At 38.1% G+C, this 27,460-nt stretch overlaps 1 protein-coding gene across 3 annotated transcripts in view; it reads left to right on the forward strand.

Annotated features, from left to right (window-relative positions):
* ABCB7 (ATP binding cassette subfamily B member 7) overlaps positions 1-27,460 on the forward strand; it is a 140,005-nt gene that overhangs the window by 100,765 nt on the left and 11,780 nt on the right. For 2 of the 3 annotated variants that reach the window (XM_060002322.1, XM_060002323.1), the window contains 2 exons: positions 12,513-12,684; positions 15,399-15,502. The exons of the other annotated variant lie outside the window; for it this stretch is intronic. In XM_060002322.1, coding sequence (XP_059858305.1) covers positions 12,513-12,684; positions 15,399-15,502 — 276 coding nt within the window. The remainder of the gene's footprint in view (positions 1-12,512; positions 12,685-15,398; positions 15,503-27,460) is intronic. 3 annotated transcript variants of the gene reach the window in all.

Genomic DNA, 27,460 nt, shown 5'->3' on the forward strand with positions numbered 1-27,460 from the left:
ATCAATTAAGTCCATTTGTTTAATGTGTCGTTTAAACTTGTGTTTCCTTATTTATTTTCATTTTGGTTGATCTGTCCCTTAGTGGAAGTGTGGTGTTGAAGTCCACTACTATTATTGTGTTACTACTGATTTCCCCTTTTATGGCTGTTAGCATTTGCCTTCTGTATTGAGGTGCTCCTATGTTGGGTGCATAGGTATTTGCAATTGTTATATTGACTTCTTGGATTGATGCCTTGATCATTAGGTAGTGTCCTTCTTTGTCTCTTGTAATAGTCTTTATTTTAAAGTCTATTTTGAGAAGACCTTCAGGATGGTGGAAGAGTAAGACGTGGAGATTACCTTACTCCCCACAGGTACATAAGAAATAAATCTACATGTGGAACAACTACTACAGAACACCTTCTGAATGCTGTCAGAAGACTTCACACCTCCCAAAAGGTAAGAAACTCCCTGAGCACCTGGGTAGGGCAAAAGGCAAAAGAAAAAACAGAGACAAAAGAATAGGGACGGGACCTGCACCAGTGGGAGAGAGTTGTGAAGGAGTAAAAGCTTCCACACACTATAAAGCCCCTTCACTGGCGGAAATGGGGGTAGGCCGGGGGGAAGCTTCGGAGCCACGGAGGAGAGCATAGCCACAGGCGTGGAGAGGGCAAAGCAGAGAGATTCCTGCACAGAGGCTCAGTGCTGACCAGCACTCACCAGCCCAAGAGGTTTGTCTGCTCATCCACCAGGGCTGGTGGGGGCTGGGATCTGAGGCTTGGGCTTCGGAGGTCAAATCTCAGGGAGAGGACAGGGGTTGGCTGTGTGAACACAGTCTGAAGGAGACTAGTTCACCACAGCTAGCTTGGAGGGAGTCGGGCAATAGTCTGGAACTGCCAAAGAGGCAGAAAACTTTTCCTTGCCTTTTTGTTTTGCGGTACGCGAGGAGAAGGGATTAAGAGCACTGCCTAAATGAGCTCCAGAGATGGGTGCAAGCTGAGGCTCTCAGCATGGACCCCAGAGACAGGCATGGGATGCTAAGGCTGCTGCTGCAGTCACCGAGTAGCCTGTGTGCATGCACAGGTTACTGTCCACACCTCCCTTCCCGGGAGCCTGTGCAGCCCGCCACTGCCAGAGTCCTGTGATCCAGGGACAACTTTCCCGGGAGAACACACGGCACGCCTCAGCCTGTTGCAATGTCATGCTGGCCTCTGCCGCTGCAGGCTCGCCCCACGTTCGGTACCGCTCTCTCCCCCCAGCCTGAGTGAGCCAGAGCCCCATAAACAGCTGCTACTTTGACCCCGTACTGTCTGAGTGAAGAACAGACGCCCTCAGGCGACCTACACGTAAAGGCAGGGGCAAATCCAAAGCTGAACCCCAGTAGCTGTGCGAACAAAGAAGAGAAAGGGAGGCTCCCAGCAGCCTCAGGAGCAGTGGATTAACTCTCCACAGTCAACTTGACGTACCCTGCATCTGTGGAATACCTGAATAGACAACAAATCATTCCAAATTGTGGTAGTGGACGTTGGGAGCAACGATATATATATTTTTTCATTTTTCTCTTTTTGTGAGTGTTTTTGTGTATGCTTCTCTGTGTAATTTTGTCTCTATAACTGCTTTTACCATTTGTCCTAGCGTTCTGTCTGCCCGTTTTCTTTTTTCTTTTTTAAGTATAGTTTTTAATTTTTCTTATTATTGGTGGATTTGCTTTTTGTTTTGGTTGCTGTCCTGTGCCTTTCTTTGTTTCCTTTTTGAATTACTTTTTAATTTTTTGACTTATTTATTTATTTTTTTTGCGGTACGCAGGCCTCTCACTGTTGTGGCCTCTCCCGTTGAGGAGCACAGGCTCCAGACACGCAGGCTCAGCGGCCATGGCTCATGGGCCTAGCCGCTCCACAGCATGTGGCATCTTCCCGGACCGGGGCATGAACCTGTGTCCCCTGCATCGGCAGGCCGACTCTCAACCACTGCGCCACAAGGAAGGCCCCTAATTTTTTTATTTTTAATAACTATTTTGTATTTTAATAACTTTATTTTATTATTTCTTTTTCTTTCTTTCTTTCATTTTTTCTCCTTTTTATTCTGAGCTGTGTGGATGCCAGGATCTTGGTGCTCCAGTAAGGTGTCCGGCCTGTGCCTCTGAGGTGGGAGAGCCGAGTTCAGGACATTGGTCCACCAGGGACCTCCCAGCTCCACATAATATCAAACAACGAAAGCTCTCCCAGAGATCTCCATCTCAGCGCCAGTACCCAGCTACACTCAATGACCAGCAAGCTACATGCTGGATGCACTATGCCAAACAACTAGCAAGACAGGAACACAAGCCCACCCATTAACAGAGGTGCTGCATTAAATCATAATAAGGTCACAGACACCCCAAAACACACCACCAGATGCAGACCTCCCCACCAGAAAGACAAAATACAGCCTCATCCACCAGAACACAGGCACTAGTCCCCTCCACCAGGAAGCCTACACAATCCACTGAACCAACCTTAGCCACTAGGGGCAGATAGCAGAAAAACTGGGCACTACAAACTTGTAGCCTGCAAAAAGGAGACCCCAAACATAGTAAGTTAAACAAAATGAGAAGACAAGCAAACGCACAGCAGATGTGAAGGAGTGAGGTAAAAACCCACCAGACCTAACAAATGAAGAGGAAATAGGCAGTCTACCTGAAAAAGAATTCAGAGTAATGATAGTAAAGATGATCCAAAATCTTGGAAATAGAATGGAGAAAGTACCAGAACATTTAAAAAGGACCTAGAAGAACTAAAGAGCAAACAATGATGAACAGCATAATAAATAAAATAAAAAATTCTCTAGAAGGAATCAATAGCAGGATAACTAAGGCAGAAGAACGGATAAGTGACCTGGAAGATAAAATAATGGAACTAACTACTGCAGAAGAAAATAAAGATAAAGAATGAAAGGAATTGAGGACAGTCTCAGAGACCTCTTGGACAACATTAAATGCACTAACATTCGAATTATAGGGGTCCTAGAAGAAGAAGAGAAAAAGAAAGGGAGTGAGAAAATATTTGAAGAGATTATAGTTGAAAACTTCCCTAATATGGGAAAGGAAATAGTTAATCAAGTCCAGGAAGTGCAGAGAGTACCATACAGGATAAATCCAAGGAGAAACACCAAGACACATATTAATCAAACTATCAAAAATTAAATACAAAGAAAAAATATTAAAAGCAGCAAGGGATTAGCAATATATAACATACAAGGGAATCTTATATAGGTTAACAACTGATGTTTCAGCAAAAAGTCTGCAAGCCAGAAGGGAGTGGCGGGACATATTTAAAGTCATGAAAGCGAAAAACCTACACCCAAGATTACTCTATCCAGGAAGAATCTCATTCAGATTCGACAGAGAAATTAAAACCTTTACAAGCAAGCAAAAGCTAAGAGAATTCAGGGCTTCCCTTGTGGCGCAGTGGTTGAGAGTCTCGTGCCGATGCAGGGGACACGGGTTCATGTCCCAGTCTGGGAAGATCCCACATGTCGCAGAGCGGCTAGTCCCGTAAGCCATGGCCGCTGAGCCTGTGCGTCCAGAGCCTGTGCTCCGCAACGGGAGAGGCCACAACAGTGAGAGGTCCGTGTACCGCAAAAAAAAAAAAAAAAAAAGCTAAGAGAATTCACCACCACCAAACCAGCTTTACGACAAATGCTAAAGGAACTTCTCTAGGCAGGAAACACGAGAAGGAAAAGATCTACAATAACAAACCCGAAACAGTTAAGAAAATGGTAATAGGAACATACATATCGATAATTACCTTAAATGTAAGTGGATTAAATGCTCGAACCAACACACATAGACTGGCTGAATGGATACCAAAACAAGACCCATACATATGCTGTATACAAAAGGCCCACTTCAGACATAGGGACACCTAACAGACTGAAAGTGAGGACATGGAAAAAGATGTTCCATGCAAATGGAAATCAAAAAAAAGCTGGAGTAGCAATTCTCATATCAGACAAAAGAGGCTTTAAGATAAACACTATTACAAGAGACAAAGAAGGACCCTACATAATGATCAAGGGATCAATCCAAGAAGAAGATATAACAATTGTAAATATTTATGCACCCAACATAGGAGCACCTCAATACAGAAGGCAAATGCTAACAGCCATAAAAGGGGAAATCAACAGTAACACACTCATAGTAGGGGACTTTAACACCACAGTATCACCAATGGAGAGATCATCCAAAATGAAAATATATAAGGAAACACAAGCTTTAAATGACACATTAAACAACATGGACTTAATTGATATTTATAGGACATTCCATCCATAAAAAACACAATACACTTTCTTCTCAAGTGCTCATGGAAGAGTCTCCAGGATAGATCATATATTGGGTGACAAATCAAGCCTTGGTAAATTTCAGATATTTGAAATCATATCAAGTGTCTTTTCCAACCACAGTTCTATGAGACTATATATCAATTACAGGAAAAAAATCTATAAAACATACAAACACATGGAGGCTAAGCAACATACCACTTAATAACCAAGAAATCACTGAAGAAATCAAACAGGAAATCAAAAAATACCTAGAATCAAATGACAGTGAAAACACAGTGACCCAAAATCTGTGGGATACAGCAAAAGCACTTCTAAGAGAGAAGTTTATAGCAATGCAGTACTACCTAAGAAACAAGAAACATCTGAAATAAACAACCTAACCTTACACATAAAGCAATTAGAGAAAGAAAAACAAAATAACCCGAAGGTAACAGAAGGAAGGAAATCATAAAGATCATATCAGAAATAAATGAAAAAGAAATGAAGAAAACAGTATCAAAGATCAATAAAACAGAAAGCTCTTTCTTTGAGAAGATAAACAAATTGATAAACCATTAACCAGACTGATCAAGAAAAAAGGGGGAAGACTCAAATCAATAGAATTAGACATGAAAAAGAAGTAACCTCTGACACTGCAGAAACACAAAGGATCATGGGAAATTACTACAAGCAACTATATGCAAATAAATTGGACAACCTGGAAGAAATGGACAAATGCTTAGAAAAGCACAACCTTCCTATACTGAACCAGGAGGGAATAGAAAATATACACAGACCAATCACAAGCACTGAAATTGAAGCTGTGATTTAAAAATCTTACAACAAACGAAAGTCCAGGACCAGATGGCTTCACAGGCGAATTGTATCAAACATTTAGAGAAGAGCTAACAGCTCTCCTTCTCTAACTGTTCCAAAATATAGCAGAGGGAGGAACACTCCGAAACTCATTCTATGAGGCCACCCCTGATACCAGAACCAGACAAGGATGTCACAAAGAAAGAAAACTATAGGCCAATATCACTGATGAACATAGATGGAAAAATCCTCAGCAAAATACTAGGAACATAATCCAACAGCACATTAAAAGGATCATACACCATGATCAAGTGGGATATATCCCAGGAATGCAAGGATTATTCAATATACGCAAATCAATCAATGTGATACATCATATTAATAAAGTGAAGAATAAAAACCATATGATCATGTCAATAGATGCAGAAAAAGCTTTTGACAAAATTCAGCACCCATTTATGATAAAAACCCTCCAGAAAGTAGGCATAGGGGGAACTTTTCTCAACTTAATAAAGGCCATATATGACAAACCCACAGGCAACATCGTCCACAATGGTGAAAAACTGAAACCATTTCCACTAAGATCAGGAACAAGACAAGGTTGCCCGACCTCACCACCATTATTGAACATTTTTTGGGAAGTTTTAGCCACAGAAATCAGAGAAGAAAATGAAATACAAGGAATCCAAATCAGAAAAGAAGTAAAGCTGTCACTGTTTGCAGATCACAAAATACTATGCATAGAGAAGCCTAAAGATGCTACCAGAAAACTACTAGTCCTAATCAATGAGTTTGGTAAAGTATCAGGATACAAAATTAATGCATTCCTATACACTAATGATGAAAAATCTGAAAGAGAAATTAAGGAAGCACTGCCATTTATCATTGCAACAAAAAGGATGAAATACCTAGGAATAAACCTACCTAATGAGACAAAAGATCTGTACGCAGAAAATTATAAGACCCTGATGAAAGAAATTAAAGATGATACAAACAGTTGGAGAGATATACCATGTTCTTGGATTGGAAGAATCAACATTGTGAACATGACTGTACTCCCCAAAACAATCTATGTGTTCGAATGCAATCCCAGTCAAAATGCCACTGGCGTTTTTCACAGAACTAGAACAAAAAATTTCACAATTTTTATGGAAACACTAAAGACCCCGAATAGCCAAAACATTCTTGAAAAAGAACAAAAGAGCTGGAGGAATCAGGCTCCCAGACATCAGACTATACTACAAAGCTACAGTAATCAAGACAGTATGGTACTCGCATAGAAACAGAAATATAAATCAGTGGAACAGGATAGAAAGCCCAGAGATAAACCCACGCACATATGGTCACCTTATCTTTGATAAAGGAGGCAAGAATATGCAGTGGAGAAAAAGCCTCTTCAGTAAGTGGTGCTGGGAAAACTGGAGAGCTACATGTAAAAGAATGAAATTATAACACTCCCTAACACCGTACACAAAAATGAACGCAAAATGAATTAAAGACCTAGATGTGAGGCCAGACACTATAAAACTCTTAGAGGAAAGCATAGGCAGAACACTCTATGACATAAATCACAGCAAGATCCTTTTTCACCCACCTCCTAGAGAAATGGACATAAAAACAAAAACAAATGGGACCTAATGAAACTTCAAAGCTTTTGCACAGCAAAGGAAACCATAAATAAGACCAAAAGACAACCCTCAGAATGGGAGAAAATATTTGCAAATGAAGCAACTCACAAAGGATTAATCTCCAAAATTTACAAGTAGCTCATGCAGCTCAATATCAAAAAAACAAACAACCCAATCCAAAAATGGGCAGAAGACCTAAGTAGACATTGCACCATAGAAGATGCACAGATTGCCTACAAATATATGAAAGGATGCTCAACATCACTAATCATTAGCAAAATGTAAATGAAAACTACAATGAGGTATCACCTCACACCAGTCAGAATGGCCATCATGAAAAAATCTACAAACAATTAATGCTGGAGAGGATGTGGAGAAAAGGGAACCCTCTTGTGCTGTTGGTGGGAATGTAAATTGATACAGCCAGTATGGAGAACAGTATGGAGTTTCATTAAAAAACTAAAAATAGAATTACCATATGACCCAGCAATCCCATTACTGGGCACATACCATGAGAAAACCATAATTGCAAAAGAGTCATGTACCACAATGTTTATTCTTGCTCTATTTACAATAGGCAGGACCTGGAAGCAACCCAAGTGTCCATCAACAGATGAATGAATAAAGAAGATGTGGCACATATATACAATGGCATATTACTCAGCCATGAGAAGAAATGAAATTGAGTTATTTTTAGTGAGGTGAATGGTCCTAGAGTCTGCAACACAGTGAAGTAAGTTAGAAAGAGAAAAACAAATATCATATGCTAACACCCGTATATGGAATCGTAAAAAGAAAAAAATGGGTGTGAAGAACATAGGGACAGGATGGGAATAAATATGCAGACCTACTAGAGAATGGACTTGAGGGCACGGGGACAGGGAAGGCTAAGCTCGGAGAAAGTGAGAGAGTGGCATGGATATATATACACTACCAAATTTAAAATTAATAGGTAGTGGAAAGCAGCCACACAGCACAGGGAGAGGGGCTCGGTGCTCTGTGACCACCTAGAGGGGTGGGATAGGGTGGGTGGGAGGGAGGGAGATGCAAAAGGGAAGAGATATGGGGAGATATATATATATATATATATATATATATATATATATATATATATATATGCATAGCTGTTTTACTTCATTATAAAGAAGAAACTAACACCATTGTAAAGCAATTATACTCCAATAAAGATATTTTTAAAAAATTAAAATATAAAATCCATTTTGTCTGATATGACAGTTGCTACTCCAGCTTTCTTTTGATTTCCATTTACGTGGAATATCTTTTTCCATCCCCTCACTTTCAGTCTATGTGTCTGTATGTCTGAAGTGGTTCCCTTGTAGACAGCATATATACTGGTATTGTTTTTGTATTTATTTAGTCAGTCTGTGTCTTTTGGTTGGTGCATCTAATCCATTTACATTTAAGGTAATTATCGATATGTATGTTCCTATTACCATTTTCTTAATTGTTTCGGGTTTGTTTTTGTAGGTCTTTTCCTTCTCTTGTGTTTCCTGCCTGGAGAAGTTCCTTTAGCATTTGTTTTAAAGCTGGTTTGGTGGTTCTGCATTCTCTTAGCTTTTGCTTCTGTGAATGTTGTAATTTCTCCTTCGAATCTGAATGTGATCCTTGCTGGGTAGAGTAATCTTGATTGTAGGTTTATCCCTTTCATGACTTTAAATATGTCCCGCCACTCCTTTCTGACTTGCAGAGTTTCTGCTGAAAGATCAGCTACTAACCTTATGGAGATTCCCTTGTGTGTTATTTGTTGTTTTTCCCTTGTTGCTTTTAATAGTTTTTCTTTGTATTTAATTTTTGATAGTGTGATTAATATGTGTCTTGGCGTGTTTCTCCTTGGATTTATGCTGTGTGGGACTCTGTGCAATTCCTGGACTTGATTGACTACTTCCTTTCCCATATTTCGGAAGTTTTCAACTGTAATCTCTTCAAATATTTTCTCAGTCCCTATTTTTTTCTCTTCTTCTGGGATCCATATATTTCTAATGTTCGTGCATTCAATGTTGTCCCAGAGGTCTCTGAGACCGTCCTTAATTCTTTTCGTTCTTTTTTCTTTATTCTGCTCTGTGGTAGTTATTTCCACTATTTTATCTTCCAGGTTATTTATCTGTTCTTCTGCCTCAGTTATTCTGCTATTGATTCCTTCTGGAGAATCTTTTATTTCATTTATTGTGTTGTTCACCATTGTTTTTTGCTCTTTAGTTCTTCTAGGTACTTGTTAAACGTTTCTTGTATTTTCTCCATTCTATTTCCAAGTTTTTTGATTATCTTTACCATCATTACTCTGAATTATTTTTCAGATAGAGAGCCTATTTCCTATTCATTTGTTTGGCCTCTTGGGTTTTTACCTTGCTCCTTCATCTGCTGTGTATTTCTCTGTCTTCTCATTTCCTTAACTTACTGTGTTTGGCGTCTCCTTTTTGCAGGCTGCAGGTTTGTAGTTCCCGTTGTTTTTGTTGTCTGCCCCCATTGATTGGTTCAGTAGGTTGTGTAGGCTTCCTGGTGGAAGGAACTGTTGCCTGTGTTCTGGTGGATGAGGCTGTATCTTTCTGGTGGGAAGGACTGCATCCAGTGGTGTGTTTTGGGGGTCTTTAAACTTATTTTGATTTTAGGAAGCCTCTGTGCTAATGGATGGGGTTGTGTTCCTGTCTTGCTAGTTGATTGGCCTAGGGTGTCCAGCACTGTAGCTTGCTGCTCGTTGAATGGAGCTGGGTCTTAGAGTTGAGATGGAGATCTCTGTAAGAGCTTTTGCGGTTTGATAGTACGTGGAGCTGGGAGGTCTCTGGTGGACCAATGTCCTGAACTTGGCTCTCCCACCTCAGGGGGTCAGGCCTGACACCCAGCTGGAGCATGAAGACCCTGTCAGCTACACAGCTCAGAAGAAAAGGGAGGGGAAAAAAAGAAACAAAAATAAAATAAACTTATTAAAATAAAAAATTTCATAAAGTATTAAAAATAAATAAAAAAGTAATAAAAAGAAAGAAGAGAGCAACTAAACCAAAAAACAAATCCACCAGTGATAACAAGTGCTAAAAACTATACTAAAAACAAAACAAAACAAGAAAAACGGACAGGCAGAACCCTAGAACAAATTGTAAAAGGCAAGCTGTCCAGACCAAATCACACAAAGAAGCATACACATACACAGCCATAAAAAGAGAAGAAGGAAATATATATATATATATATATATATATATATATATATTTAAAAAAGGAAGACAGCAACCGAATCAATAAACTCTACCAATGATAGTAAGCTCTATAAACTAAACTAAGATAAAGATAAAACCAGATAGAAATTAGATGCAGAAAGCAAACCCCAGTCTACAGTTGCGCTCAACGTTCACCACCTCAGTTTTGGGATGATTCATTATTTAGGTATTCCACAGATGCAGTGTACATCAAGTTGATTGTGGAGATTTAATCTGCTACTCCTGAGGCTGCTGGTAGAAATTTCCCTGTCTCTTCTTTGTTCGCACAGCTCCTGGCACTCATCTTTGGATTTGACCCTTCCTGTGCATGTAGGTCGCCTGAGGGCATCTGTTCCCCGCCCAGACAGGATGGAGTTAAAGTAGTAGCATGATAGGGGGTTCTGGCTCACTCAGGCTGGGGCGAGGGAGGGGTACGCCATGAGTGGTGATTCTGCAGCGGCAGAGGCCAGCGTGTCATTGCAACAGCCTGAGGCGTGCCGTGTGTTCTCCTGGGTAAATTGTCCCTGGATCTCAGGACCCTGGCGGTGGTGGGCTGCATGAGCTCCTGGGAAGTGTGGATAGTGACCTGTGCTTGCACACAGGCTTCTTGGTGGCTGCAGCAGCAACCTTAGCATCTCATGCCCATCTCTGGGGTCTGTGCTGATAGCCAAGGCTCGTGCCCATCTCTGGAGCTTGTTTAGGCGGTGCTCTGAATCCCCTCTCCTCACACACCCTGAAACAATGGTCTCTTGCCTCTTAGGCAGTTCCAGACTTTTTTCCGGACTCCCTCCCAGCTACCTGTGGCGCACTAGCCCCCTTCAGGCTGTGTTCACACAGCCAACCCCAGTCCTCTCCCTGGGATCTGACCTCCGAAGCCCGAGCCTCAGCTCCCAGCCCCCACCGCTCTGGTGGGTGAGCAGACAAGCCTCTCAGGCTGGTGAGTGCTGGTTGACACCGATCCTCTGTGCCGGAATCTCTCCGCTTTGCCCTCTGCATTCCAGTTGATGCGCTCTCCTCCGTGGCTCCAAAGCTTCCCTCCCCCTCCCACCCCCTGTCTCTGCCAGTGAAGGGGTTTCCTAGTGTGTGGAAACATTTCCTCCTTCACCTTTCCCTCCCAGAGGTGCAGGTCCCATCCCTATTCTTTTGTCTCTGTTTTTTCTTTTTCCCTACCCAGGTACGTGGGGAGTTTCTTGCCTTTTGGGAAGTCTGAGATCTTCTGCCTGCGTTTAGTACGTGTTGTGTAGGAGTTGTTCCACATGTAGATGTATTTTTGATGTATTTGTGGGGCGAAGGTGATCTCCACATCTCATTCCTCTGCTGTCTTCTCAATGCCCCATATTTTGTATTTTCAACATTTCCAGTTAGCATTTGTTTGTTAATTTCTTTTCTAAATGTAAAATATTTTAAAATAAGTATTTTCTGAAGTTCTACTTAAAGTTTAAGTAGAACTTTAAACTCATTAGTTTTAACTACCATCTCAGTACAAGAAAATTTTATATTAGTAATAGTTATAAAAATTATTAAAGTGATTTGAAATAGTATCTGTAACTCTGGGTCTGATTATGATGTTAAAGAAGATCTTAATTAATTGAGGGTACTGGTTAATGTTAATGAATGGAATCATTTTATTTCATCTTACTGTTACCTTCCAACTGTTGGATACTGAAAGAAAAGTAGGAGGTGGATGCTCATTTTAAATAATTTAGCTTTAGTGTGCCATGTCAGAATAAGTTGAAATATCAAATGAATGCTTGCAGTGAACTTTCTCAAAAATCTATAGTGATAAATTCTTTGTTTTCTGTGTTTTAAGTCCAATTTAAAAGCTTCTGAGAAACATATAAAAACATATTCGGTTTCATTAGTAATTAGGGAAATACTAATTTAAACAAAAAGCACATTGTACCCTTAAAAGTAGCAACAACTAAAACTTATTAATATCCAGCGTTGTTGAGGATATGGAGACCTGGCACCCTGGTACACTGTTGGTTGGTGTATATGCTGTTGGAGCGTTTTTGGAAGGTAGTTGGGCAATTTCTATCAAAGGATAAACATATGCTTACCTTTTAACTCATCAGTGTGCTTCTAGGAATCCTTCTTACAGAAATGCATGGGTTTACATAAGTCACATATACAATGATATTTTATTTCAACATTGTTTATAGTAGCAAAAGTTTTAATTAATATCCATCAGTAGAGGAATGGATAAGATAAATATGATATATTCTTAGTATCACACAACTGTTGAAAATAATGAGGTAGGTTTCTGTTACTGTCATGAACAATCTCCAGGTTGTGTTAAGTGAAAAAAGCAACTTACAAACGAATATGTATAGTATGGCCCCACTTCTGTTGGAAAAAAAAGTGTTTGTTTAGGCACATAAATGCGTCAGAAAAAGTCTAGGATAATAACACAACAAATTGTTCATGGTTATTAGCTCTGGGAAAGGAAATGGAGCAGGCATGAGGGGGTGATAAAAGGAGTTACAATGTTTTACTTTTAATGCCTTTATGTCTTTACTATTCTTTGAATTGTTAAATATGAACATGCATGTCTATGTGTGTATGTATAAATCTGCTCCAGGATGCTGTCCTCTTCCATAATACCATTTACTACAACCTCTTATATGGAAACATCAATGCTTCACCAGAGGAAGTGTATGCAGTGGCAAAATTAGCTGGACTACATGATGCAATTCTTCGAATGCCACATGGATATGACACCCAAGTAGGGGAACGAGGACTCAAGCTTTCAGGTAATCAAAGATTTTAGACCTGGCCCCCACTTATATACTCCCTTCACACTTTAATTTGTCAGGGCCATTTACTAGAAAATGTAATGACAGAGTACAAACATAGTGCTCATCCAGTCTCTTTTGACAAATTCCCGTTTCCTGCCTGTCACTGTAAACAATTCAGCTTGCTAGAAGTAACTGTTCTCAAATCATGCAAGTCTCTTTCTTTCACTTGAAGCTGCAAACACTGTAAGTGCTTAATAGTAAGTTACTGATACATGTTGAGATCAGTGTTAACTTATTATCCGTAATCTTAATATTAAAAGCCAAGGTCATTATTCGCATGGGAAAGAAGTAAGAGTAGGGACAAGAAATTTGATAGTAAATAGTGTATCTCCTCATAATTTCCTAGATCATTATGGGATGTTTTCAATACTTTAGACCTCCTTATACTTATACTTCCTTACAGCCAACTTCATTTTCATGTCTTTGTTGGTTCAGTGGCCAAGTAAATTTTAGGGCTTGCACATTTTAACTTAAGTGGTTAATTATGAGATGATTACTATGTTTAATAATGGATCATCCTAAAATGACTGAATTTTTTTGAGGATCCATAAAAATGTTTCTTTGCCCTAAATTATTTGAATTCTAAAAGTATAATGATATCTAATGCCTGAAAGTATTAATGTAACTCATAAACATACTGCATCCTTTACATTTACTCTTCATTCTAGTTTAGTTTGGGTAGGAAATGTATAGATTAGGGATGAGGGTAAGGAAAAAGAGAATGAAGAATACTCCACATGAATTTTAATGAATCCCTGTTCCTCTTCATTGTAAGCTGGCTTCAGTTATTCACAACATTGATTAGGTACAAGCTGTGTGCAAGCAGCTGTGCTAAATGATTTGGGAGTTAAAAAGATGAAGCATCAAGGGACCTACTCTCAAGGAATTTAGAGTCTATTAGAAAGTTTTGATCTAGGTTTAGAAAATACTAAGCAAAGATTATTTTCAAGTTTAGGTGGTTTGTAGTAGCTATTTAGTCATTACCTGATAGTATAAGATGCCTGCTTCATTCCAATCCACCTTTATGCTTTACCATTGCTCTTCATAGGACTTTGCAATTAACTAGCCCACACCCCAGATTATTTATCCGTTGGGCTAATTCTAGAGATACCCAATTTGTCACGTAATACAGACTAGCCCTCTCAAACATGACTTTGCTTCAGTTAGCTATGCTGCATCCCATTTTTCAATCACTTTGTTCCTCTCTGCATGCCTTTGGGGATAGGAATGTTTAACAAAATTTTATTCTTATCTAATACCCATTGCCTTACAACCAGGCCTCTCAAAATGAGCAATATATTATTTAGCACCTATGCAAATAATTTCGGTAGAGAACAAACAAATGTTTCTTTTCCAAATTCTATTGAATAGAATTGAAACTGGGTTGGTTTCCACTTGAAATTTGGGAAACATGTGTAAACTAGTTCTTCCTCTGAGTATCTAGTTCTTTTAGGAGCTTTCTGCTGCTGAGTTGCTAGGTGGGTAAGCAGATTGTTCTGGCATACTGCCTGTCTTGACAGGAGAATTTTGAACTTACAAAATGAGGAAGAGTGTGGATCGTATGAATATAAACGTATTCACTAATATTAGACATAAGGAGCCCCTCTTACAGGTTGAAGATAACAATTGAAGAACAGATAAAAGTGAAATAATACTTGTGTACCAGATAATCAACAGGTAGAGCTTGTTTTCTGAAGAGGTTACTGATGCTAAAAAGTACAGGTTTTTTCAGACATTGATAAATTAATGGATAATGAACAAGAAAAGGAGCCAAAAGGGACATATTGAGCAAAGCACCATCTTTTGTACTTCCAACCATAGTTTTATGTAAGATTGATGGCCTTAGACCTGCAGGAGTCCCAGTGGAGAAAGAAAGATTCTTTTCTTTTCTCTAGAATAAATTTAAGAGTAATTATGGGTTTGTACATTATGAAAGGAAGAGCATTGGACTGGGAATAGTCAGGGGTAATTAGTCGGTTCTAGCAGATTTTGCTAGAACTTGCCTGTGACTTTGAGCAAATTACTTAACCTTTCTGGGCTTCTGTTTCCTTTCTGTTTTAAAATTCTGCTATGCTAGAGTCCTATAGCAAATAACTAAGGTGAAATAAGAGGTCCTAGTTTGTAGCCTTAACTTTGAAGAGTGCTGTGAAAATAATAGCTTTCTGTCAAAAAAAAAAGTCTTTAAGAATACTGGCTGAATGGTCCTTTTTTATGTTAAGAAATAAATTTAGATATTCATAGTTTCATGTCTTCAAGTTTTCAGGCTTCAGATATTGAATTTGGTTTTGGCTTTGTTGATTCTCTAATATTGAAATTTTTCTCTCTGAGGTTACTCTTCATTGGGAATTAATATAAAGTACATATAAAGTAACATGTCATGAGCATATTTCTGGTGAGGGAGGTAATTCTGGAATCAAAGTTGTCACCTCCCCTCCTTGTTCTTTTCGCCTGCCATGAAGTCAGAATTCAGAATCACATTTATGTTCCAGGGAATATAGTTTGTCAAAGGATATTATATATGAACATAAACTCTTATAGCTGAGTAAAATGATCAGTAATCAGTAAAGATAAATGTTGAAGGTATTATTTGGTAGTTGTAATTAATGGAAATACTAGAAATATAAAATATGTATGTTATGCTCTCTTAAACTAAAAATTTTCTTTACTAGGAGGAGAAAAGCAAAGAGTAGCAATTGCAAGAGCCATTTTGAAGGACCCCCCAGTCATTCTCTATGATGAAGCTACTTCATCATTAGATTCAATTACTGAAGAGGTAAATGATCGTGAAAGCATAAAACTCTTTAATTCAAATTGCTTAACTTTTTTCCTTGGAAGTTTCAGTAAAATAGCTACATTCTTTCATATTTTGAATGAACTTCAATAGAAGGTTCTGTAGAGCCAAATACCTAGCCCTTTTCCCCAATGTAGGAAGTGTTGATAGTAAGAATGCCAGGTTGCATTATATTATCACACTGTTAAGTCCATTTGCAAATATATCTCTTTTTGAAACTGTGTGTGACACGTTATGCTCTTGTTGTATTACCTTTTCATCTTGCAAAGCTGTGGGAATCAACTAACCTGCTGACAAAGGAAGGTTTTAGTCTTTCTGCTTTTTGCCACTTAACATTCATTAAAATAGGTCTTATAAATGATTGTGACACGGTACACACCAGAAAGCCTTTCACTTATCATGGAGCAACTCACTAAGATGCAAATTAGGCACACACAGCCTGCGGTTCTGTTATCAGTGTATATTCATTTCATAACAAGTATTGTGAAGCACCAAGATGTTGTGACACTGACATCATGGTACTACCCAGCAACTACATTAAACATCATAACATCTTTGTATTAAATACCAAACTCTTAACAGCAATCATAATTTCATGAATGAATCCCCTTAATCTAAAACTGAAGATAGACTGATGTAATTTGTCAGTTGCCTCCATTCACCTACGTTTTACTTGAATATATAGTAAAACCCTATTGTTGAAGGATAGGCCTAATTTCAGCTTTAGAGCATATATGACATATATTTGCATATGGAGTTAAGTTTCAGGGCACATTACTTGATCTGCCATATGTTTAAAACAGCTTAATTTCTAAGTCAGTTGTTTAGCATGAGGATTTGTTATATTTATTTAGAAAATTTTAATTTTATTTATTTTTCATGAAAAGGCATTTTATTTTAAATATAGCACTGTGTACATGTCAATCCCAAACTCCCAATCTATCCCTCCCCCCACCCTGCCCCCATGATAACCATAAGTTCATTCTCTAAGTCTGTGAGTCCATTTCTGTCTTGTAAACAAGTTCATTTGTATCATTTTTTTTTATATTCCACATGTAAGCAATATCATATGATATTTTTCTTTTTCTGTCTGACTTAACTTCACTTAGTATGAAGTATAATCTCCAAGTCCATCCATGCTGCTGCAAATGGCATTATTTCAGTCTTTTTAATGGCTGAGTAATATTGCATTGGATATATATACCACATCTTTATCCATTCATCTGTTGATGGACACTTAGGTTGCTTTCATGTTTTGGCTATTGTAAACAGTACAGCAGTGAACAGTGGGGTGCATGTATCATTTCAAATTATGGTTTTCTCCAGATATATGCCCAAGAGTGGGATTGCTGAATCATAGGGTAGCTCTATTTTTAGTATTTTAAGGAACCTCCATACTGTTCTCCATAGTGGCCATACTATTTTACATTCCCACCAACAGTGTAAGAGGGTTCCCTTTTCTCCACACCCTATCTAGCATTTATTGTTTGCAGATTTTTTGATGATGGCCATTCTGACTGGTATGAGGTGATATCTCATTGTAGTTTTGATTTGCACTTCTCTAATAATTAGCGATGTTGAGCATCTTTTCATGGGCCTCCTGGCCATCTGTATGTCTTTGGAGAAATGTCTCTTTAGGTCCTCTGCCCATTTTTTGATTAGGTTGTTTGTTTTTTCAATATTGAGCTGCATGAGCTGTTTGTAAAGTTTGGAGACTAATACTTTGTTTGCAAATATTTTCTCCCAGTCTGTGGGTTGTCTTTTCAGTTTGTTTATGGTTTCTTTTGCTGTGCAAAAGCTTTTGAGTTTTATTAGGTCCCACTTGTTTATTTTTGTTTTTATTTCCGTTACCCTGTGAGACAGATTGAAAAAGATATTGCTGTGATTTTTGTCAAAGAGTGTTCTGCCTATGTTTTCCTCTAAGCGTTTTATAGTATCCGGTCTTACATTTAGGTCTTTAATCCATTTTGAGTTTATTTTTGTGCATGGTATTAAAGAATATTCTAATTTCAGTTTTTTACATGTAGCTGTCCAGTTTTCCTAGCACTATTTATTGAAGAGACTGTCTTTCCTCCATTTTATAGTCTTGCCTCCTTTGTGGTAGATTAATTGGCCATAGGTGCATGGGTTTATTTCTGGGCTTTCTATCCTTTTGATCTATATTTCTGTTTTTGTGCCAGTACCATACTGTTTTGATGAGTGTAGCTTTGTAGTATAGTCTGAAGTCAGGGAACCTTGATTCCTCTAGCTCCATTTTTCTTTCTTAAGTTTGCTGTAGATATTTAGGGTCTTTTGTGGCACTGTACAAATTTTAAGATTTTTTTTGTTGTAGTTCTGTGAAAATGCCATTGATAATTAGATAGGCATTGCATCAAAGCTGTAGATTACCTTGGGTAGTATAGTCATTTTGACAATATTGATTCTTCCAATCCAAGAACATGGTAGATCGTTTTTTTAAAACATATTTATTTATTTATTTGTTTAGGCTGCACCAGGACTTAGTTGCAGCAAGTGGGACCTTCATTACAGCATGTGGGATCTTTAGTTGTGGCATGCGGACTTCTTAGGTGCAGCATGCAGACTCTTAGTTATGGCATGCAGGATCTAGTTCCCGACCACGGATCGAGCCTAGGCCCCCTGCATTGGGAGCATGGAGTGTTACCCACTGGACCACCAGAGAAGTCCCACCATGGTAGATCTTTCCATCTGTGTCATCTTTGATTTCTTTCACTAGCATCTTATAGTTTTCAGAGTACAGGTCTTTTGCCTCCTTAGGTAGGTATATCCCTAGGTATCTTATTCTTGTTGATGTGATGGTAAATGGAATTGTTTCTTTAATTTCTCTTTCTGATCTTTCATTGTTGGTGTATAGAAATTCAACAGATTTCTGTGTATTAATTTTGTATCCTGCAACTTTACCAAATTCATTGATGAGCTCTAGTTGTTTTCTGGTAGCATCTTTAGGATTTTCTACATATAGTATCATGGCATCTGCAAACACTGACAGTTTTACTTCTTCTTTTCCAGTTTGGATTCCTTTTTCTTCTCTGATTGTTGTGGCTAGGACTTCCGAAACTATGTTGAATAAAAGAGGCGAGAGTGGACATCCTTATCTTGTTCCAGATCTTAAAGGAAATGCTTTCAGCTTTTTGCCATTGAGTATGATGTTAGCTGTAGTTTTGTCATATATGGCCTTTATTATGTTGAGGTAGGTTCCCTCTGCGCCCACTTTCTGGAGAGTTTTTACCATAAATGGGTGCTAAGTTTTGTCAAAAACTTTTTTCTGTGTCTATTGAGGTGATCATTTGGTTTTTATTCTTCAATTTGTTGATGTGGTGTATCACACTGATTGGTTTGCAGATATTGAAAAATCCTTGCATCCCTGGGATAAATCCCACTTGATCATGGTGTATGATACTTTTAATGTATTGTTGGATTCGGTTTGATAGTATTTTGTTGAGGGTTTTTGCGTCTCTGTTCATTAGTGATATTGGCCTGTAATTTTCTTTTTTCATGGTATGTCTGTCTGGTTTTTGTATAACGGTGATGGTGGCCTCATAGAATGCATTTGGGAGTGTTCCTTCCTCTGCTGTTTTTTGGAATAGTTTCAGAAGAATTGTTCTTAACTCTTGTAAATGTTTGATAGCATTTGCCTGTGAAGACATCAGGTCCTGGACTTCTGTTTGTTGGGAGTTTTTTAATCACATTTTCAATTTCAGTACTTGTGATTCGTCTGTTTATAGTTTCTATTTCTTCCTTGTTCAGTCTTGGGAGATTGTACCTTTCTAAGAATTGTCCATTTCTTCCAAGTTGTACATTTTATTGGCATATAGTTGATTGTAGTAGTCTCTTATGGTCCTTTGGATTTCTGTGGTGTCCATTATAACTTCTCCTTTTTCATTTCTAATTTTATTGATTTCAGCCCTCTCCCTTTTTTTCATGATGAGCCTGGCTAAAGGTTTGTCAATTTTGTTTATCTTTTCAAAGAACCAGCTTTTAGTTTCATTGATCTTTTGTGTTGTTTCCTTCATTTCTATTTCATTTATTTTTGCTCTTATCTTTATGATTTCTTTTGCTAACTTTGGGTTTTGTTTGTTCTCCTTTCTCTAGTTGCTTTAGATGTACATTTAGTTGTTTATTTGTGATTTTTCTTGTTTCCTGAGGTAAGATTGTATTGTTATAAACTTCCTTCTTTGAACTGCTTTTACTGTGTCCCATAGGTTTGGGATCTTTGGGCTTTTGTTTTCATTTGTTTCTAGGTATTTTTTGATTTCCTCTTTGATTTCTTCAGTGATCCATTGGTTGTTTAGTAGCATATTTTTTAGCCTCCACATGTTTATATTTTTTACTTTTTTTTCTTGTAGTTGATTTCTAATCTCATAGCGAGTAGTCAGAAAAGACACTTGATATGATTTCAGTTTTCTTAAATTTACCGAGGCTCACTTTGTGGCCCAGCTTGTGATCAATCCTGGAAAATGTTCCATGTGCACATGAGAAAAACGTGTATTCTGCTGCTTTTGGATGGAATTCTCTATAAGTATCAATTAAGTCCATCTGGTCTAATGTGTCATTTAAGGCCTGTGTCTCCTTGTTGATTTTCTGTCTGGATGATCTGTCCACTGATGAAAATGGTGTGTTAAAGTCCCCCATTATTGTGTTACTATCAATTTCTCCCTTCATGGCTGTTAGTATTTGCCTTATATATTGAGGTTCTCCTATGTTGGATGCATATATATTTACAATTGTTATATCTTCTTCTTGGATTAATCCCTTGATCATTATGTAGTGTCCTTCCCTGTCTCTTGTAACAGTCTTCATTTTAAAGTCTACTTTGTCTGATGAGTATTGCTACTACAGCTTTCTTTTGATTTCCATTTGTATGGAATACCTTTTTCCATCCCATCACTTTCAGTCTGTATGTGTCCCTAGATCTGAAATGGGTCTCTTATAGACAGCATATATAGGGGTCTTGTTTTTGTATCCATTCAGCCAGTCTGTCTTTTGGTTGGAGCACTTAATCCATTTATGTTTAAGGTAATTATCGTTATGTATGTTCTTATTACCCTTTTGTTAATTGTTTTGGATTTGTTTCTTTAGGTCTTTTTTCTCCCCTTCCTCTTTTGTTCTCTTGTTAATTGATGACTAACCTTAGTGTTGTATTTGGATTCCTTTTTCTTTTTTGTGTGTGTATCTATTGTAGATTTGTGGCTTGCAGTTACCATAAGATTTTGATATGGTAATCTGTATATAAGCAAGGTTGTTTTAAGTTGCTGGTCTTTTAATTTCAAATGCATTTTCAATACCCTGCATTTGTTCTCTCCTCACTAATTGCTGATTTTGATATCATATTTGTGTACAGATGATTTCCTTGCTTTACTCTATGTTTGCCTTTACCAGTGAGCTTTTCCATTCATAATTTTCCTGTTTCTAGTTGTGGCCTTTTCTTTTCCACTTAGAGAACAATCTTTAGCATTTGTTTTAAGGCTGGTCTGGTAGTGCTGAATTCTCTTAGCCTTTACTTGTCTGTAAAGCTTTAGATTCTCCGTCGAATCTGAATGTGAGCCTTGCTGGGTAGACTATTCTTGTTTGTAGATTTTTCCCTTTCATTGCTTTAAATATATTGTACCACTCACTTCTGGCCTACAGAGATTCTGTTGAGAAATCAGCTGATCACCTTATGGGATATGGGAGTTCCTGTGTATGTTTTTGTTGCTTTTCCCTTGTTGCTTTAATAATTTTTCTTTATCTTTAATTTTGTCAAGTTGAGTACTATTTTGTCTTGGTGTGTTCCTTCTTGGGTTTATCCTACCTGGGGGTCTCTGCACGTCCTGGGCTTGAGTGACTGTTTCCTTTCCCATGTTAGGGAAGTTTTCAGCTACTACCTCTTCAAATACTTTCTCAGGTCCTTTCTCTCTTCTCCTTCTGGGACCCCGATAATATGAATGTTGGTGCTTTTAATGTTGTCCCAGAGGTCTCTAAGACTGTCTTCATTTCTTTTCATTCTTTATTATTTTCCATGGCAGTGATTTCCAACAGTCTGTCTTCCAGGTCAGTTATCCATTCTTCTGCCTCCGTTATTATGCTATTGATTCCTTTGTGTATTTTTCATTTTCAGTTATTATATTGTTCATCTCTGTTTGTCTGTTCTTTAGTTCTTCTAGGTCTTTGTTAAACATTTCTTGCATTCTCAATCCTTGCCTCCATTCTTGTTCCAAGGTCTTGAATCATCTTCACAATCATTATTCTGAATTCTTTTTTTTTTGCCCTTTTTTTTTTAACATCTTTATTGGGGTATAATTGCTTTACAATGGTGTGTTAGTTTCTGCTTTATAACAAAGTGAATCAGTTATACATACACATATGTTCCCATATGTCTTCCCTCTTGCATCTCCCTCCCTCTCACCCTCCCTATCCCACCCCTCCAAGCTGTCACAAAGCACCGAGCCAATATCCCTGTGCCATGCGGCTGCTTCCCACTAGCTATCTACCTTACTACGTTTGGTAGTGTGTATATGTCCATGACACTCTCTCGCCCTGTCACAGCTCACCCTTCCCCCTCCCCATAACCTCAAGTCCGTTCTCTAGTAGGTCTGCATCTTTATTCCTGCCTTACACCTAGGTTCTTCATGACATTTTTTTTCTTAAATTCCATATATATGTGTTAGCATACGGTATTTGTCTTTTTCTTTCTGACTTACTTCACTCTGTATGACAAACTCTAGGTCTATCCACCTCATTACAAATAGCTCAATTTCGTTTCTTTTTATGGCTGAGTAATATTCCATTGTATATATGTGCCACATCTTCTTTATCCATTGATCCGATATTGGGCACTTAGGTTGTCTCCATCTCCGGGCTATTGTAAATAGAGCTGCAATGAACATTTTGGTACATGACTCTTTTTGAATTTTGGTTTTCTCAGGGTATATGCCCAGTAGTGGGATTGCTGGGTCATATCGTAGTTCTATTTGTAGTTTTTTAAGGAACCTCCACACTGTTCTCCATAGTGGCTGAACCAATTCACATTCCCACCAGCAGTGCAAGAGTGTTCCCTTTTCTCCACACCCTCTCCAGCATTTATTGTTTCTAGATTCTTTGATGATGGCCATTCTGACTGGTGTGAGATGATATCTCATTGTAGTTTTGATTTGCATTTCTCTAATGATTAATGATGTTGAGCATTCTTTCATGTGTTTGTTGGCAATCTGTATATCTTCTTTGGAGAAATGTCTATTTAGATCTTCTGCCCATTTTTGGATTGGGTTGTTTGTTTTTTTCTTATTGAGCTGCATGAGCTGCTTGTAAATTTTGGAGATTAATCCTTTGTCGGTTGCTTCATTTGCAAATATTTTCTCCCAGTCTGAGGGTTGTCTTTTGGTCGTGTTTATGGTTTCCTCTGCTGTGCAAAAGCTTTGAAGTTTCATTAGGTCCCATTTGTTTATTTTTGTTTTTATTTCCATTACTCTAGGAGGTGGGTCAGAAAGGATCTTGCTGTGATTTATGTCATAGAGTGTTCTGCCTATGTTTTCCTCTAAGAGTTTGATAGTTTCTGGCCTTACATTTAGGTCTTTAATCCATTTTGAGCTTATTTTTGTGTATGGTGTTAGGGAGTGATCTAATCTCATACTTTTACATGTACCTGTCCAGTTTTCCCAGCACCACTTATTGAAGAGGCTGTCTTTTCTCCACTATATGTTCTTGACTCCTTCATCAAAGATAAGGTAACCATATGTGCATGGGTTTATCTCTGGGATTTCTTTCCTGTTCCATTTATCTACATTTCGGTTTTTCTGCCAGTGCCATATTGTCTTGATTACGGTATCTTTGTAGTATAGTCTGAAGTCAGGGAGCCTGATTCCTCCAGCTCCTTTTTTCGTTCTCAAGATTGCTTTGGCAATTCGGGGTCTTTTGTGTTTCCATACAGATTGCGAAATTTTTTGTTTTAGTTCTGTGAAAAATGCCAGTGGTAGTTTGATAGGGATTGCACTGAATCTGTAGATTGCTTTGGGTAGTAGAGTCATTTTCACAACATTGATTCTTCCAATCCAAGAACATGGTATATCTCTCCATCTATTTGTATCATCTTTAATTTCTTTCATCAGTGTCTTATAATTTTCTGCATACAGGTCTTTTGTCTCCTTAGGTAGGTTTATTCCTAGATATTTTTTTGTTGTTGTTGCAATGGTAAATGGGAGTGTTTTCTTGATTTCACTTTCAGAATTTCATCATTAGTATATAGGAATGCCAGAGATTTCTGTGCATTAATTTTGTATCCTGCCACTTTACCAAATTCATTGATTAGCTCTAGTAGTTTTCTGGTAGCATCTTTAGGATTCTCTATGTATAGGATCATGTCATCTGCAAACAGTGACAGCTTTACTACTTCTTTTCCGATTTGGATTCCTTTTATTTCCTTTTCTTCTCTGATTGCTGTTGCTAAAACTTCCAAAACTATGTTGAATAAGAGTGGTGAGAGTGGGCAACCTTGTCTTGTTCCTGATCTTAGTGGAAATGCTTTCAGTTTTTCACCATTGAGGATGATGTTTGCTGTGGGCTTGTCATATATGGCCTTTATTATGTTGAGGAAAGTTCCCTCTATGCCTACTTTCTGCAGGGTTTTTATCATAAATGGGTGTTGAATTTTGTCAAAAGCTTTCTCTGCATCTATTGAGATGATCATATGGTTTTTCTCCTTCAGTTTGTTAATATGGTTTATCACATTGATAGATTTGCGTATATTGAAGAACCCTTGCATTCCTGGAATAAACCCCACTTGATCATGGTGTATTATCCTTCTAATGTGCTGTTGGATTCTGTTTGCTAGTATTTGTTGAGAATTTTTGCATCTATGTTCATCAGTGATATTGGCCTATAGTTTTCTTTCTTTGTGACATCCTTGTCTGGTTTTGGTATCAGGGTGATGGTGGTCTCGTAGAAGGAATTTGGGGGTGTTCCTCCCTCTGCTATATTTTGGAAGAGTTTGAGAAGGATAGGTGTTAGCTCTTCTCTAAATGTTTGATAGAATTCGCCTGTGAAGCCATCTGGTCCTGGGCTTTTGTTTGTTGGAAGATTTTTAATCACAGTTTCAATTTCAGTGCTTGTGATTGGTCTGTTCATATTTTCTGTTTCTTCCTGATTCAGTCTTCGCAGGTGTGAATTTCTAAGAATTTGTCCATTTCATCCAGATTGTCCATTTTATTGGCATAGAGTTGCTTGTAGTAATCTCTCATGATCTTTTTTATTTCTGCAGTGTCAGTTGTTACCTCTCCTTTTTCATTTCTAATTCTATTGATTTGAGTCTTCTTCCTTTTTTTCTTGATGAGTCTGGCTAGTGGTTTATCTATTTTGTTTATCTTCTCAAAGAACCAGCTTTTAGTTTTATTGATCTTTGCTATTGTTTCCTTCATTTCTTTTTCATTTATTTCTGATCTGATTTTTATGATTTCTTTCCTTCTGCTATCTTTGGGGCTTTTTTGTTCTTCTTTCTCTAATTGCTTGAGGTGCAAGGTTAGGTTGTTTATTCGAGATATTTCCTGCTTCTTAAGGTGGGCTTGTATTGCTATAAACTTGCCCCTTAGAACTGCTTTTGCTGCATCCCATAGGTTTTGGGTCGTTGTGTATCCATTGTCATTTGTTTCTAGGTATTTTTTTATTTCGTCTTTGATTTCTTCAGTGATCACTTCATTATTAAGTAGTGTATTGTTTAGCCTCCATGTGTTTGTATTTTTTACAGATCTTTTCCTGTAATTGATATCTAGTCTCATGGCGTTGTGGTCAGAAAAGATACTTGATACAATTTCAATTTTCTTAACTTTACCAAGGCTTGATTTGTGACCCAAGATATGATCTATCCTGGAGAATGTTCCATGAGCACTTGAGAGAAATGTGTATTCTGTTGTTTTTGGATGGAGTGTCCTATAAATATCAATTAAGTCCATCTTGTTTAATGTATCATTTAAAGCTTCTGTTTCCGTATTTATTTTCATTTTGCATGATCTGTCCATTGGTGAAAGTGGGGTGTTTAAGTCCCCTACTATGAATGTGTTCCTGTCGATTTCCCCTTTTATGGCTGTTAGTATTTGCCTTATGTATTGAGGTGCTCCTATGTTGGGTGCATAAATATTTACAATCGTTATGTCTTCTTCTTGGATCGATCCCTTGATCAATATGTAGTGTCCTTCTTTGTCTCTTTTAATAGTCCTTATTTTAAAGTCTATTTTGTCTGATATGAGAATTGCTACTCCAGCTTTCTTTTGGTTTCCATTTGCATGGAATATCTTTTTCCATCCCCTTACTTTCAGTCTGTATGTGTCTCTAGGTCTGAAGTGGGTCTCTTGTAGACAGCATATATAAGGGTCTTGTTTGTGTATCCATTCAGCCAATCTGTGTCTTTTGGTGGGAGCCCTTATTCCATTTACATTTAAGGTAATTATCGATATGTATGTTCCTATTCCCATTTTCTAAATTGTTTTGGGTTCGTTATTGTAGGTCTTTTCCTTCTCTTGTGTTTCTTGCCTAGAGAAGATCCTTTAGCATTTGTTGTAAAGCTGGTTTGGTGGTGCTGAACTCTCTCAGCTTTTGCTTGTCTGTAAAGGTTTTAATTTCTCCATCAAATCTGAATGAGATCCTTGCTGGGTAGAGTCATCTTGGTTGTAGGTTTTTCTCCTTCATCACTTTAAATATGTCCTACCAGTCCCTTCTGACTTGCAGAGTTTCTGCTGAAAGATCAGCTGTTAACCTTATGGGAATTCCCTTGTGTGTTATTTGTTGTTTTTCCCTTGCTGCTTTTAATATGTTTTCTTTGTATTTAAATTTTGACAGTTTGATTAATATGTGCCTTGGTGTGTTTCTCCTTGGATTTATCCTGTATGGGACTCTCTGTGCTTCCTGGACTTGATTAACTATTTCCTTTCCCATATTAGGGAAGTTTTCAACTATAATCTCTTCAAATATTTTCTCAGTCCCTTTCTTTTTCTCTTCTTCTTCTGGAACCCCTATAATTCGAATGTTGGTGCGTTTAATGTTCCCAGAGGTCTCTGAGACTGTCCTCAGTTCTTTTCATTCTTTTTTCTTTATTCTGCTCTGCAGTAGTTATTTCCACTATTTTATCTTCCAGGTCACTTATCCGTTCTTCTGCCTCAGTTATTCTGCTATTGATCCCATCTAGAGTACTTTTAATTTCATTTATTGTGTTGTTCATCGTTGCTTGTTTCATCTTTATTTCTTCTAGGTCCTTGTTAACTGTTTCTTACATTGTGTCCATTCTATTTCCAAGATTTCGGATCATCCTTACTATCATTATTCTGAATTCTTTTCCAGGTAGACTGCCTATTTCCTCTTCATTTGTTAGGTCTGGTGCATTTTTATCTTGCTCCTTTATCTGCTGTGTGTTTTTCTGTCTTCTCATTTTGCTTATCTTACTGTGTTTGGGGTCTCCTTTTTGCAGACTGCAGGTTCGTAGTTCCCGCTGTTTTTGATGTCTGTCTCCAGTGTCTAAGGTTGGTTCAGTGGGTTGTGTAGGCTTCCTGGTGGAGGGGACTAGTGCCTGTGTTGTGGTGGATGAGGCTGGATCTTGTCTCTCTAGTGGGCAGGTTCACGTCTGGTGGTGTGTTTTGGGGTGTCTGTGCCCTTATTATGATTTTAGGCAACCTCTCTGCTAATTGGTGGGGTTGTGTTCCTGTTTTGCTAGTTGTTTGGCATAGGTTGTCCAGCACTGTGGCTTGCTGGTCGTTGAGTGAAGCTGGGTGCTGGTGTTAAGATGGAGGTCTCTGGGAGATTTTCGCCGTTTGATATTATGTGGAGCTGGGAGGTCTCTTGTTGACCAGTGTCCTGAAGTTGGCTCTCCCACCTCAGAGGCAGAGCCCTGACTCCTGGCTGGAGCACCAAGAGCCTTTTATCCACACGGCTCAGAATAAAAGGGAGAAAAAGTAGAGAGAATTA

Source organism: Delphinus delphis, chromosome X (genome assembly GCF_949987515.2).
Source record: "Delphinus delphis chromosome X, mDelDel1.2, whole genome shotgun sequence".
Classification (NCBI taxonomy): domain Eukaryota; kingdom Metazoa; phylum Chordata; class Mammalia; order Artiodactyla; family Delphinidae; genus Delphinus; species Delphinus delphis.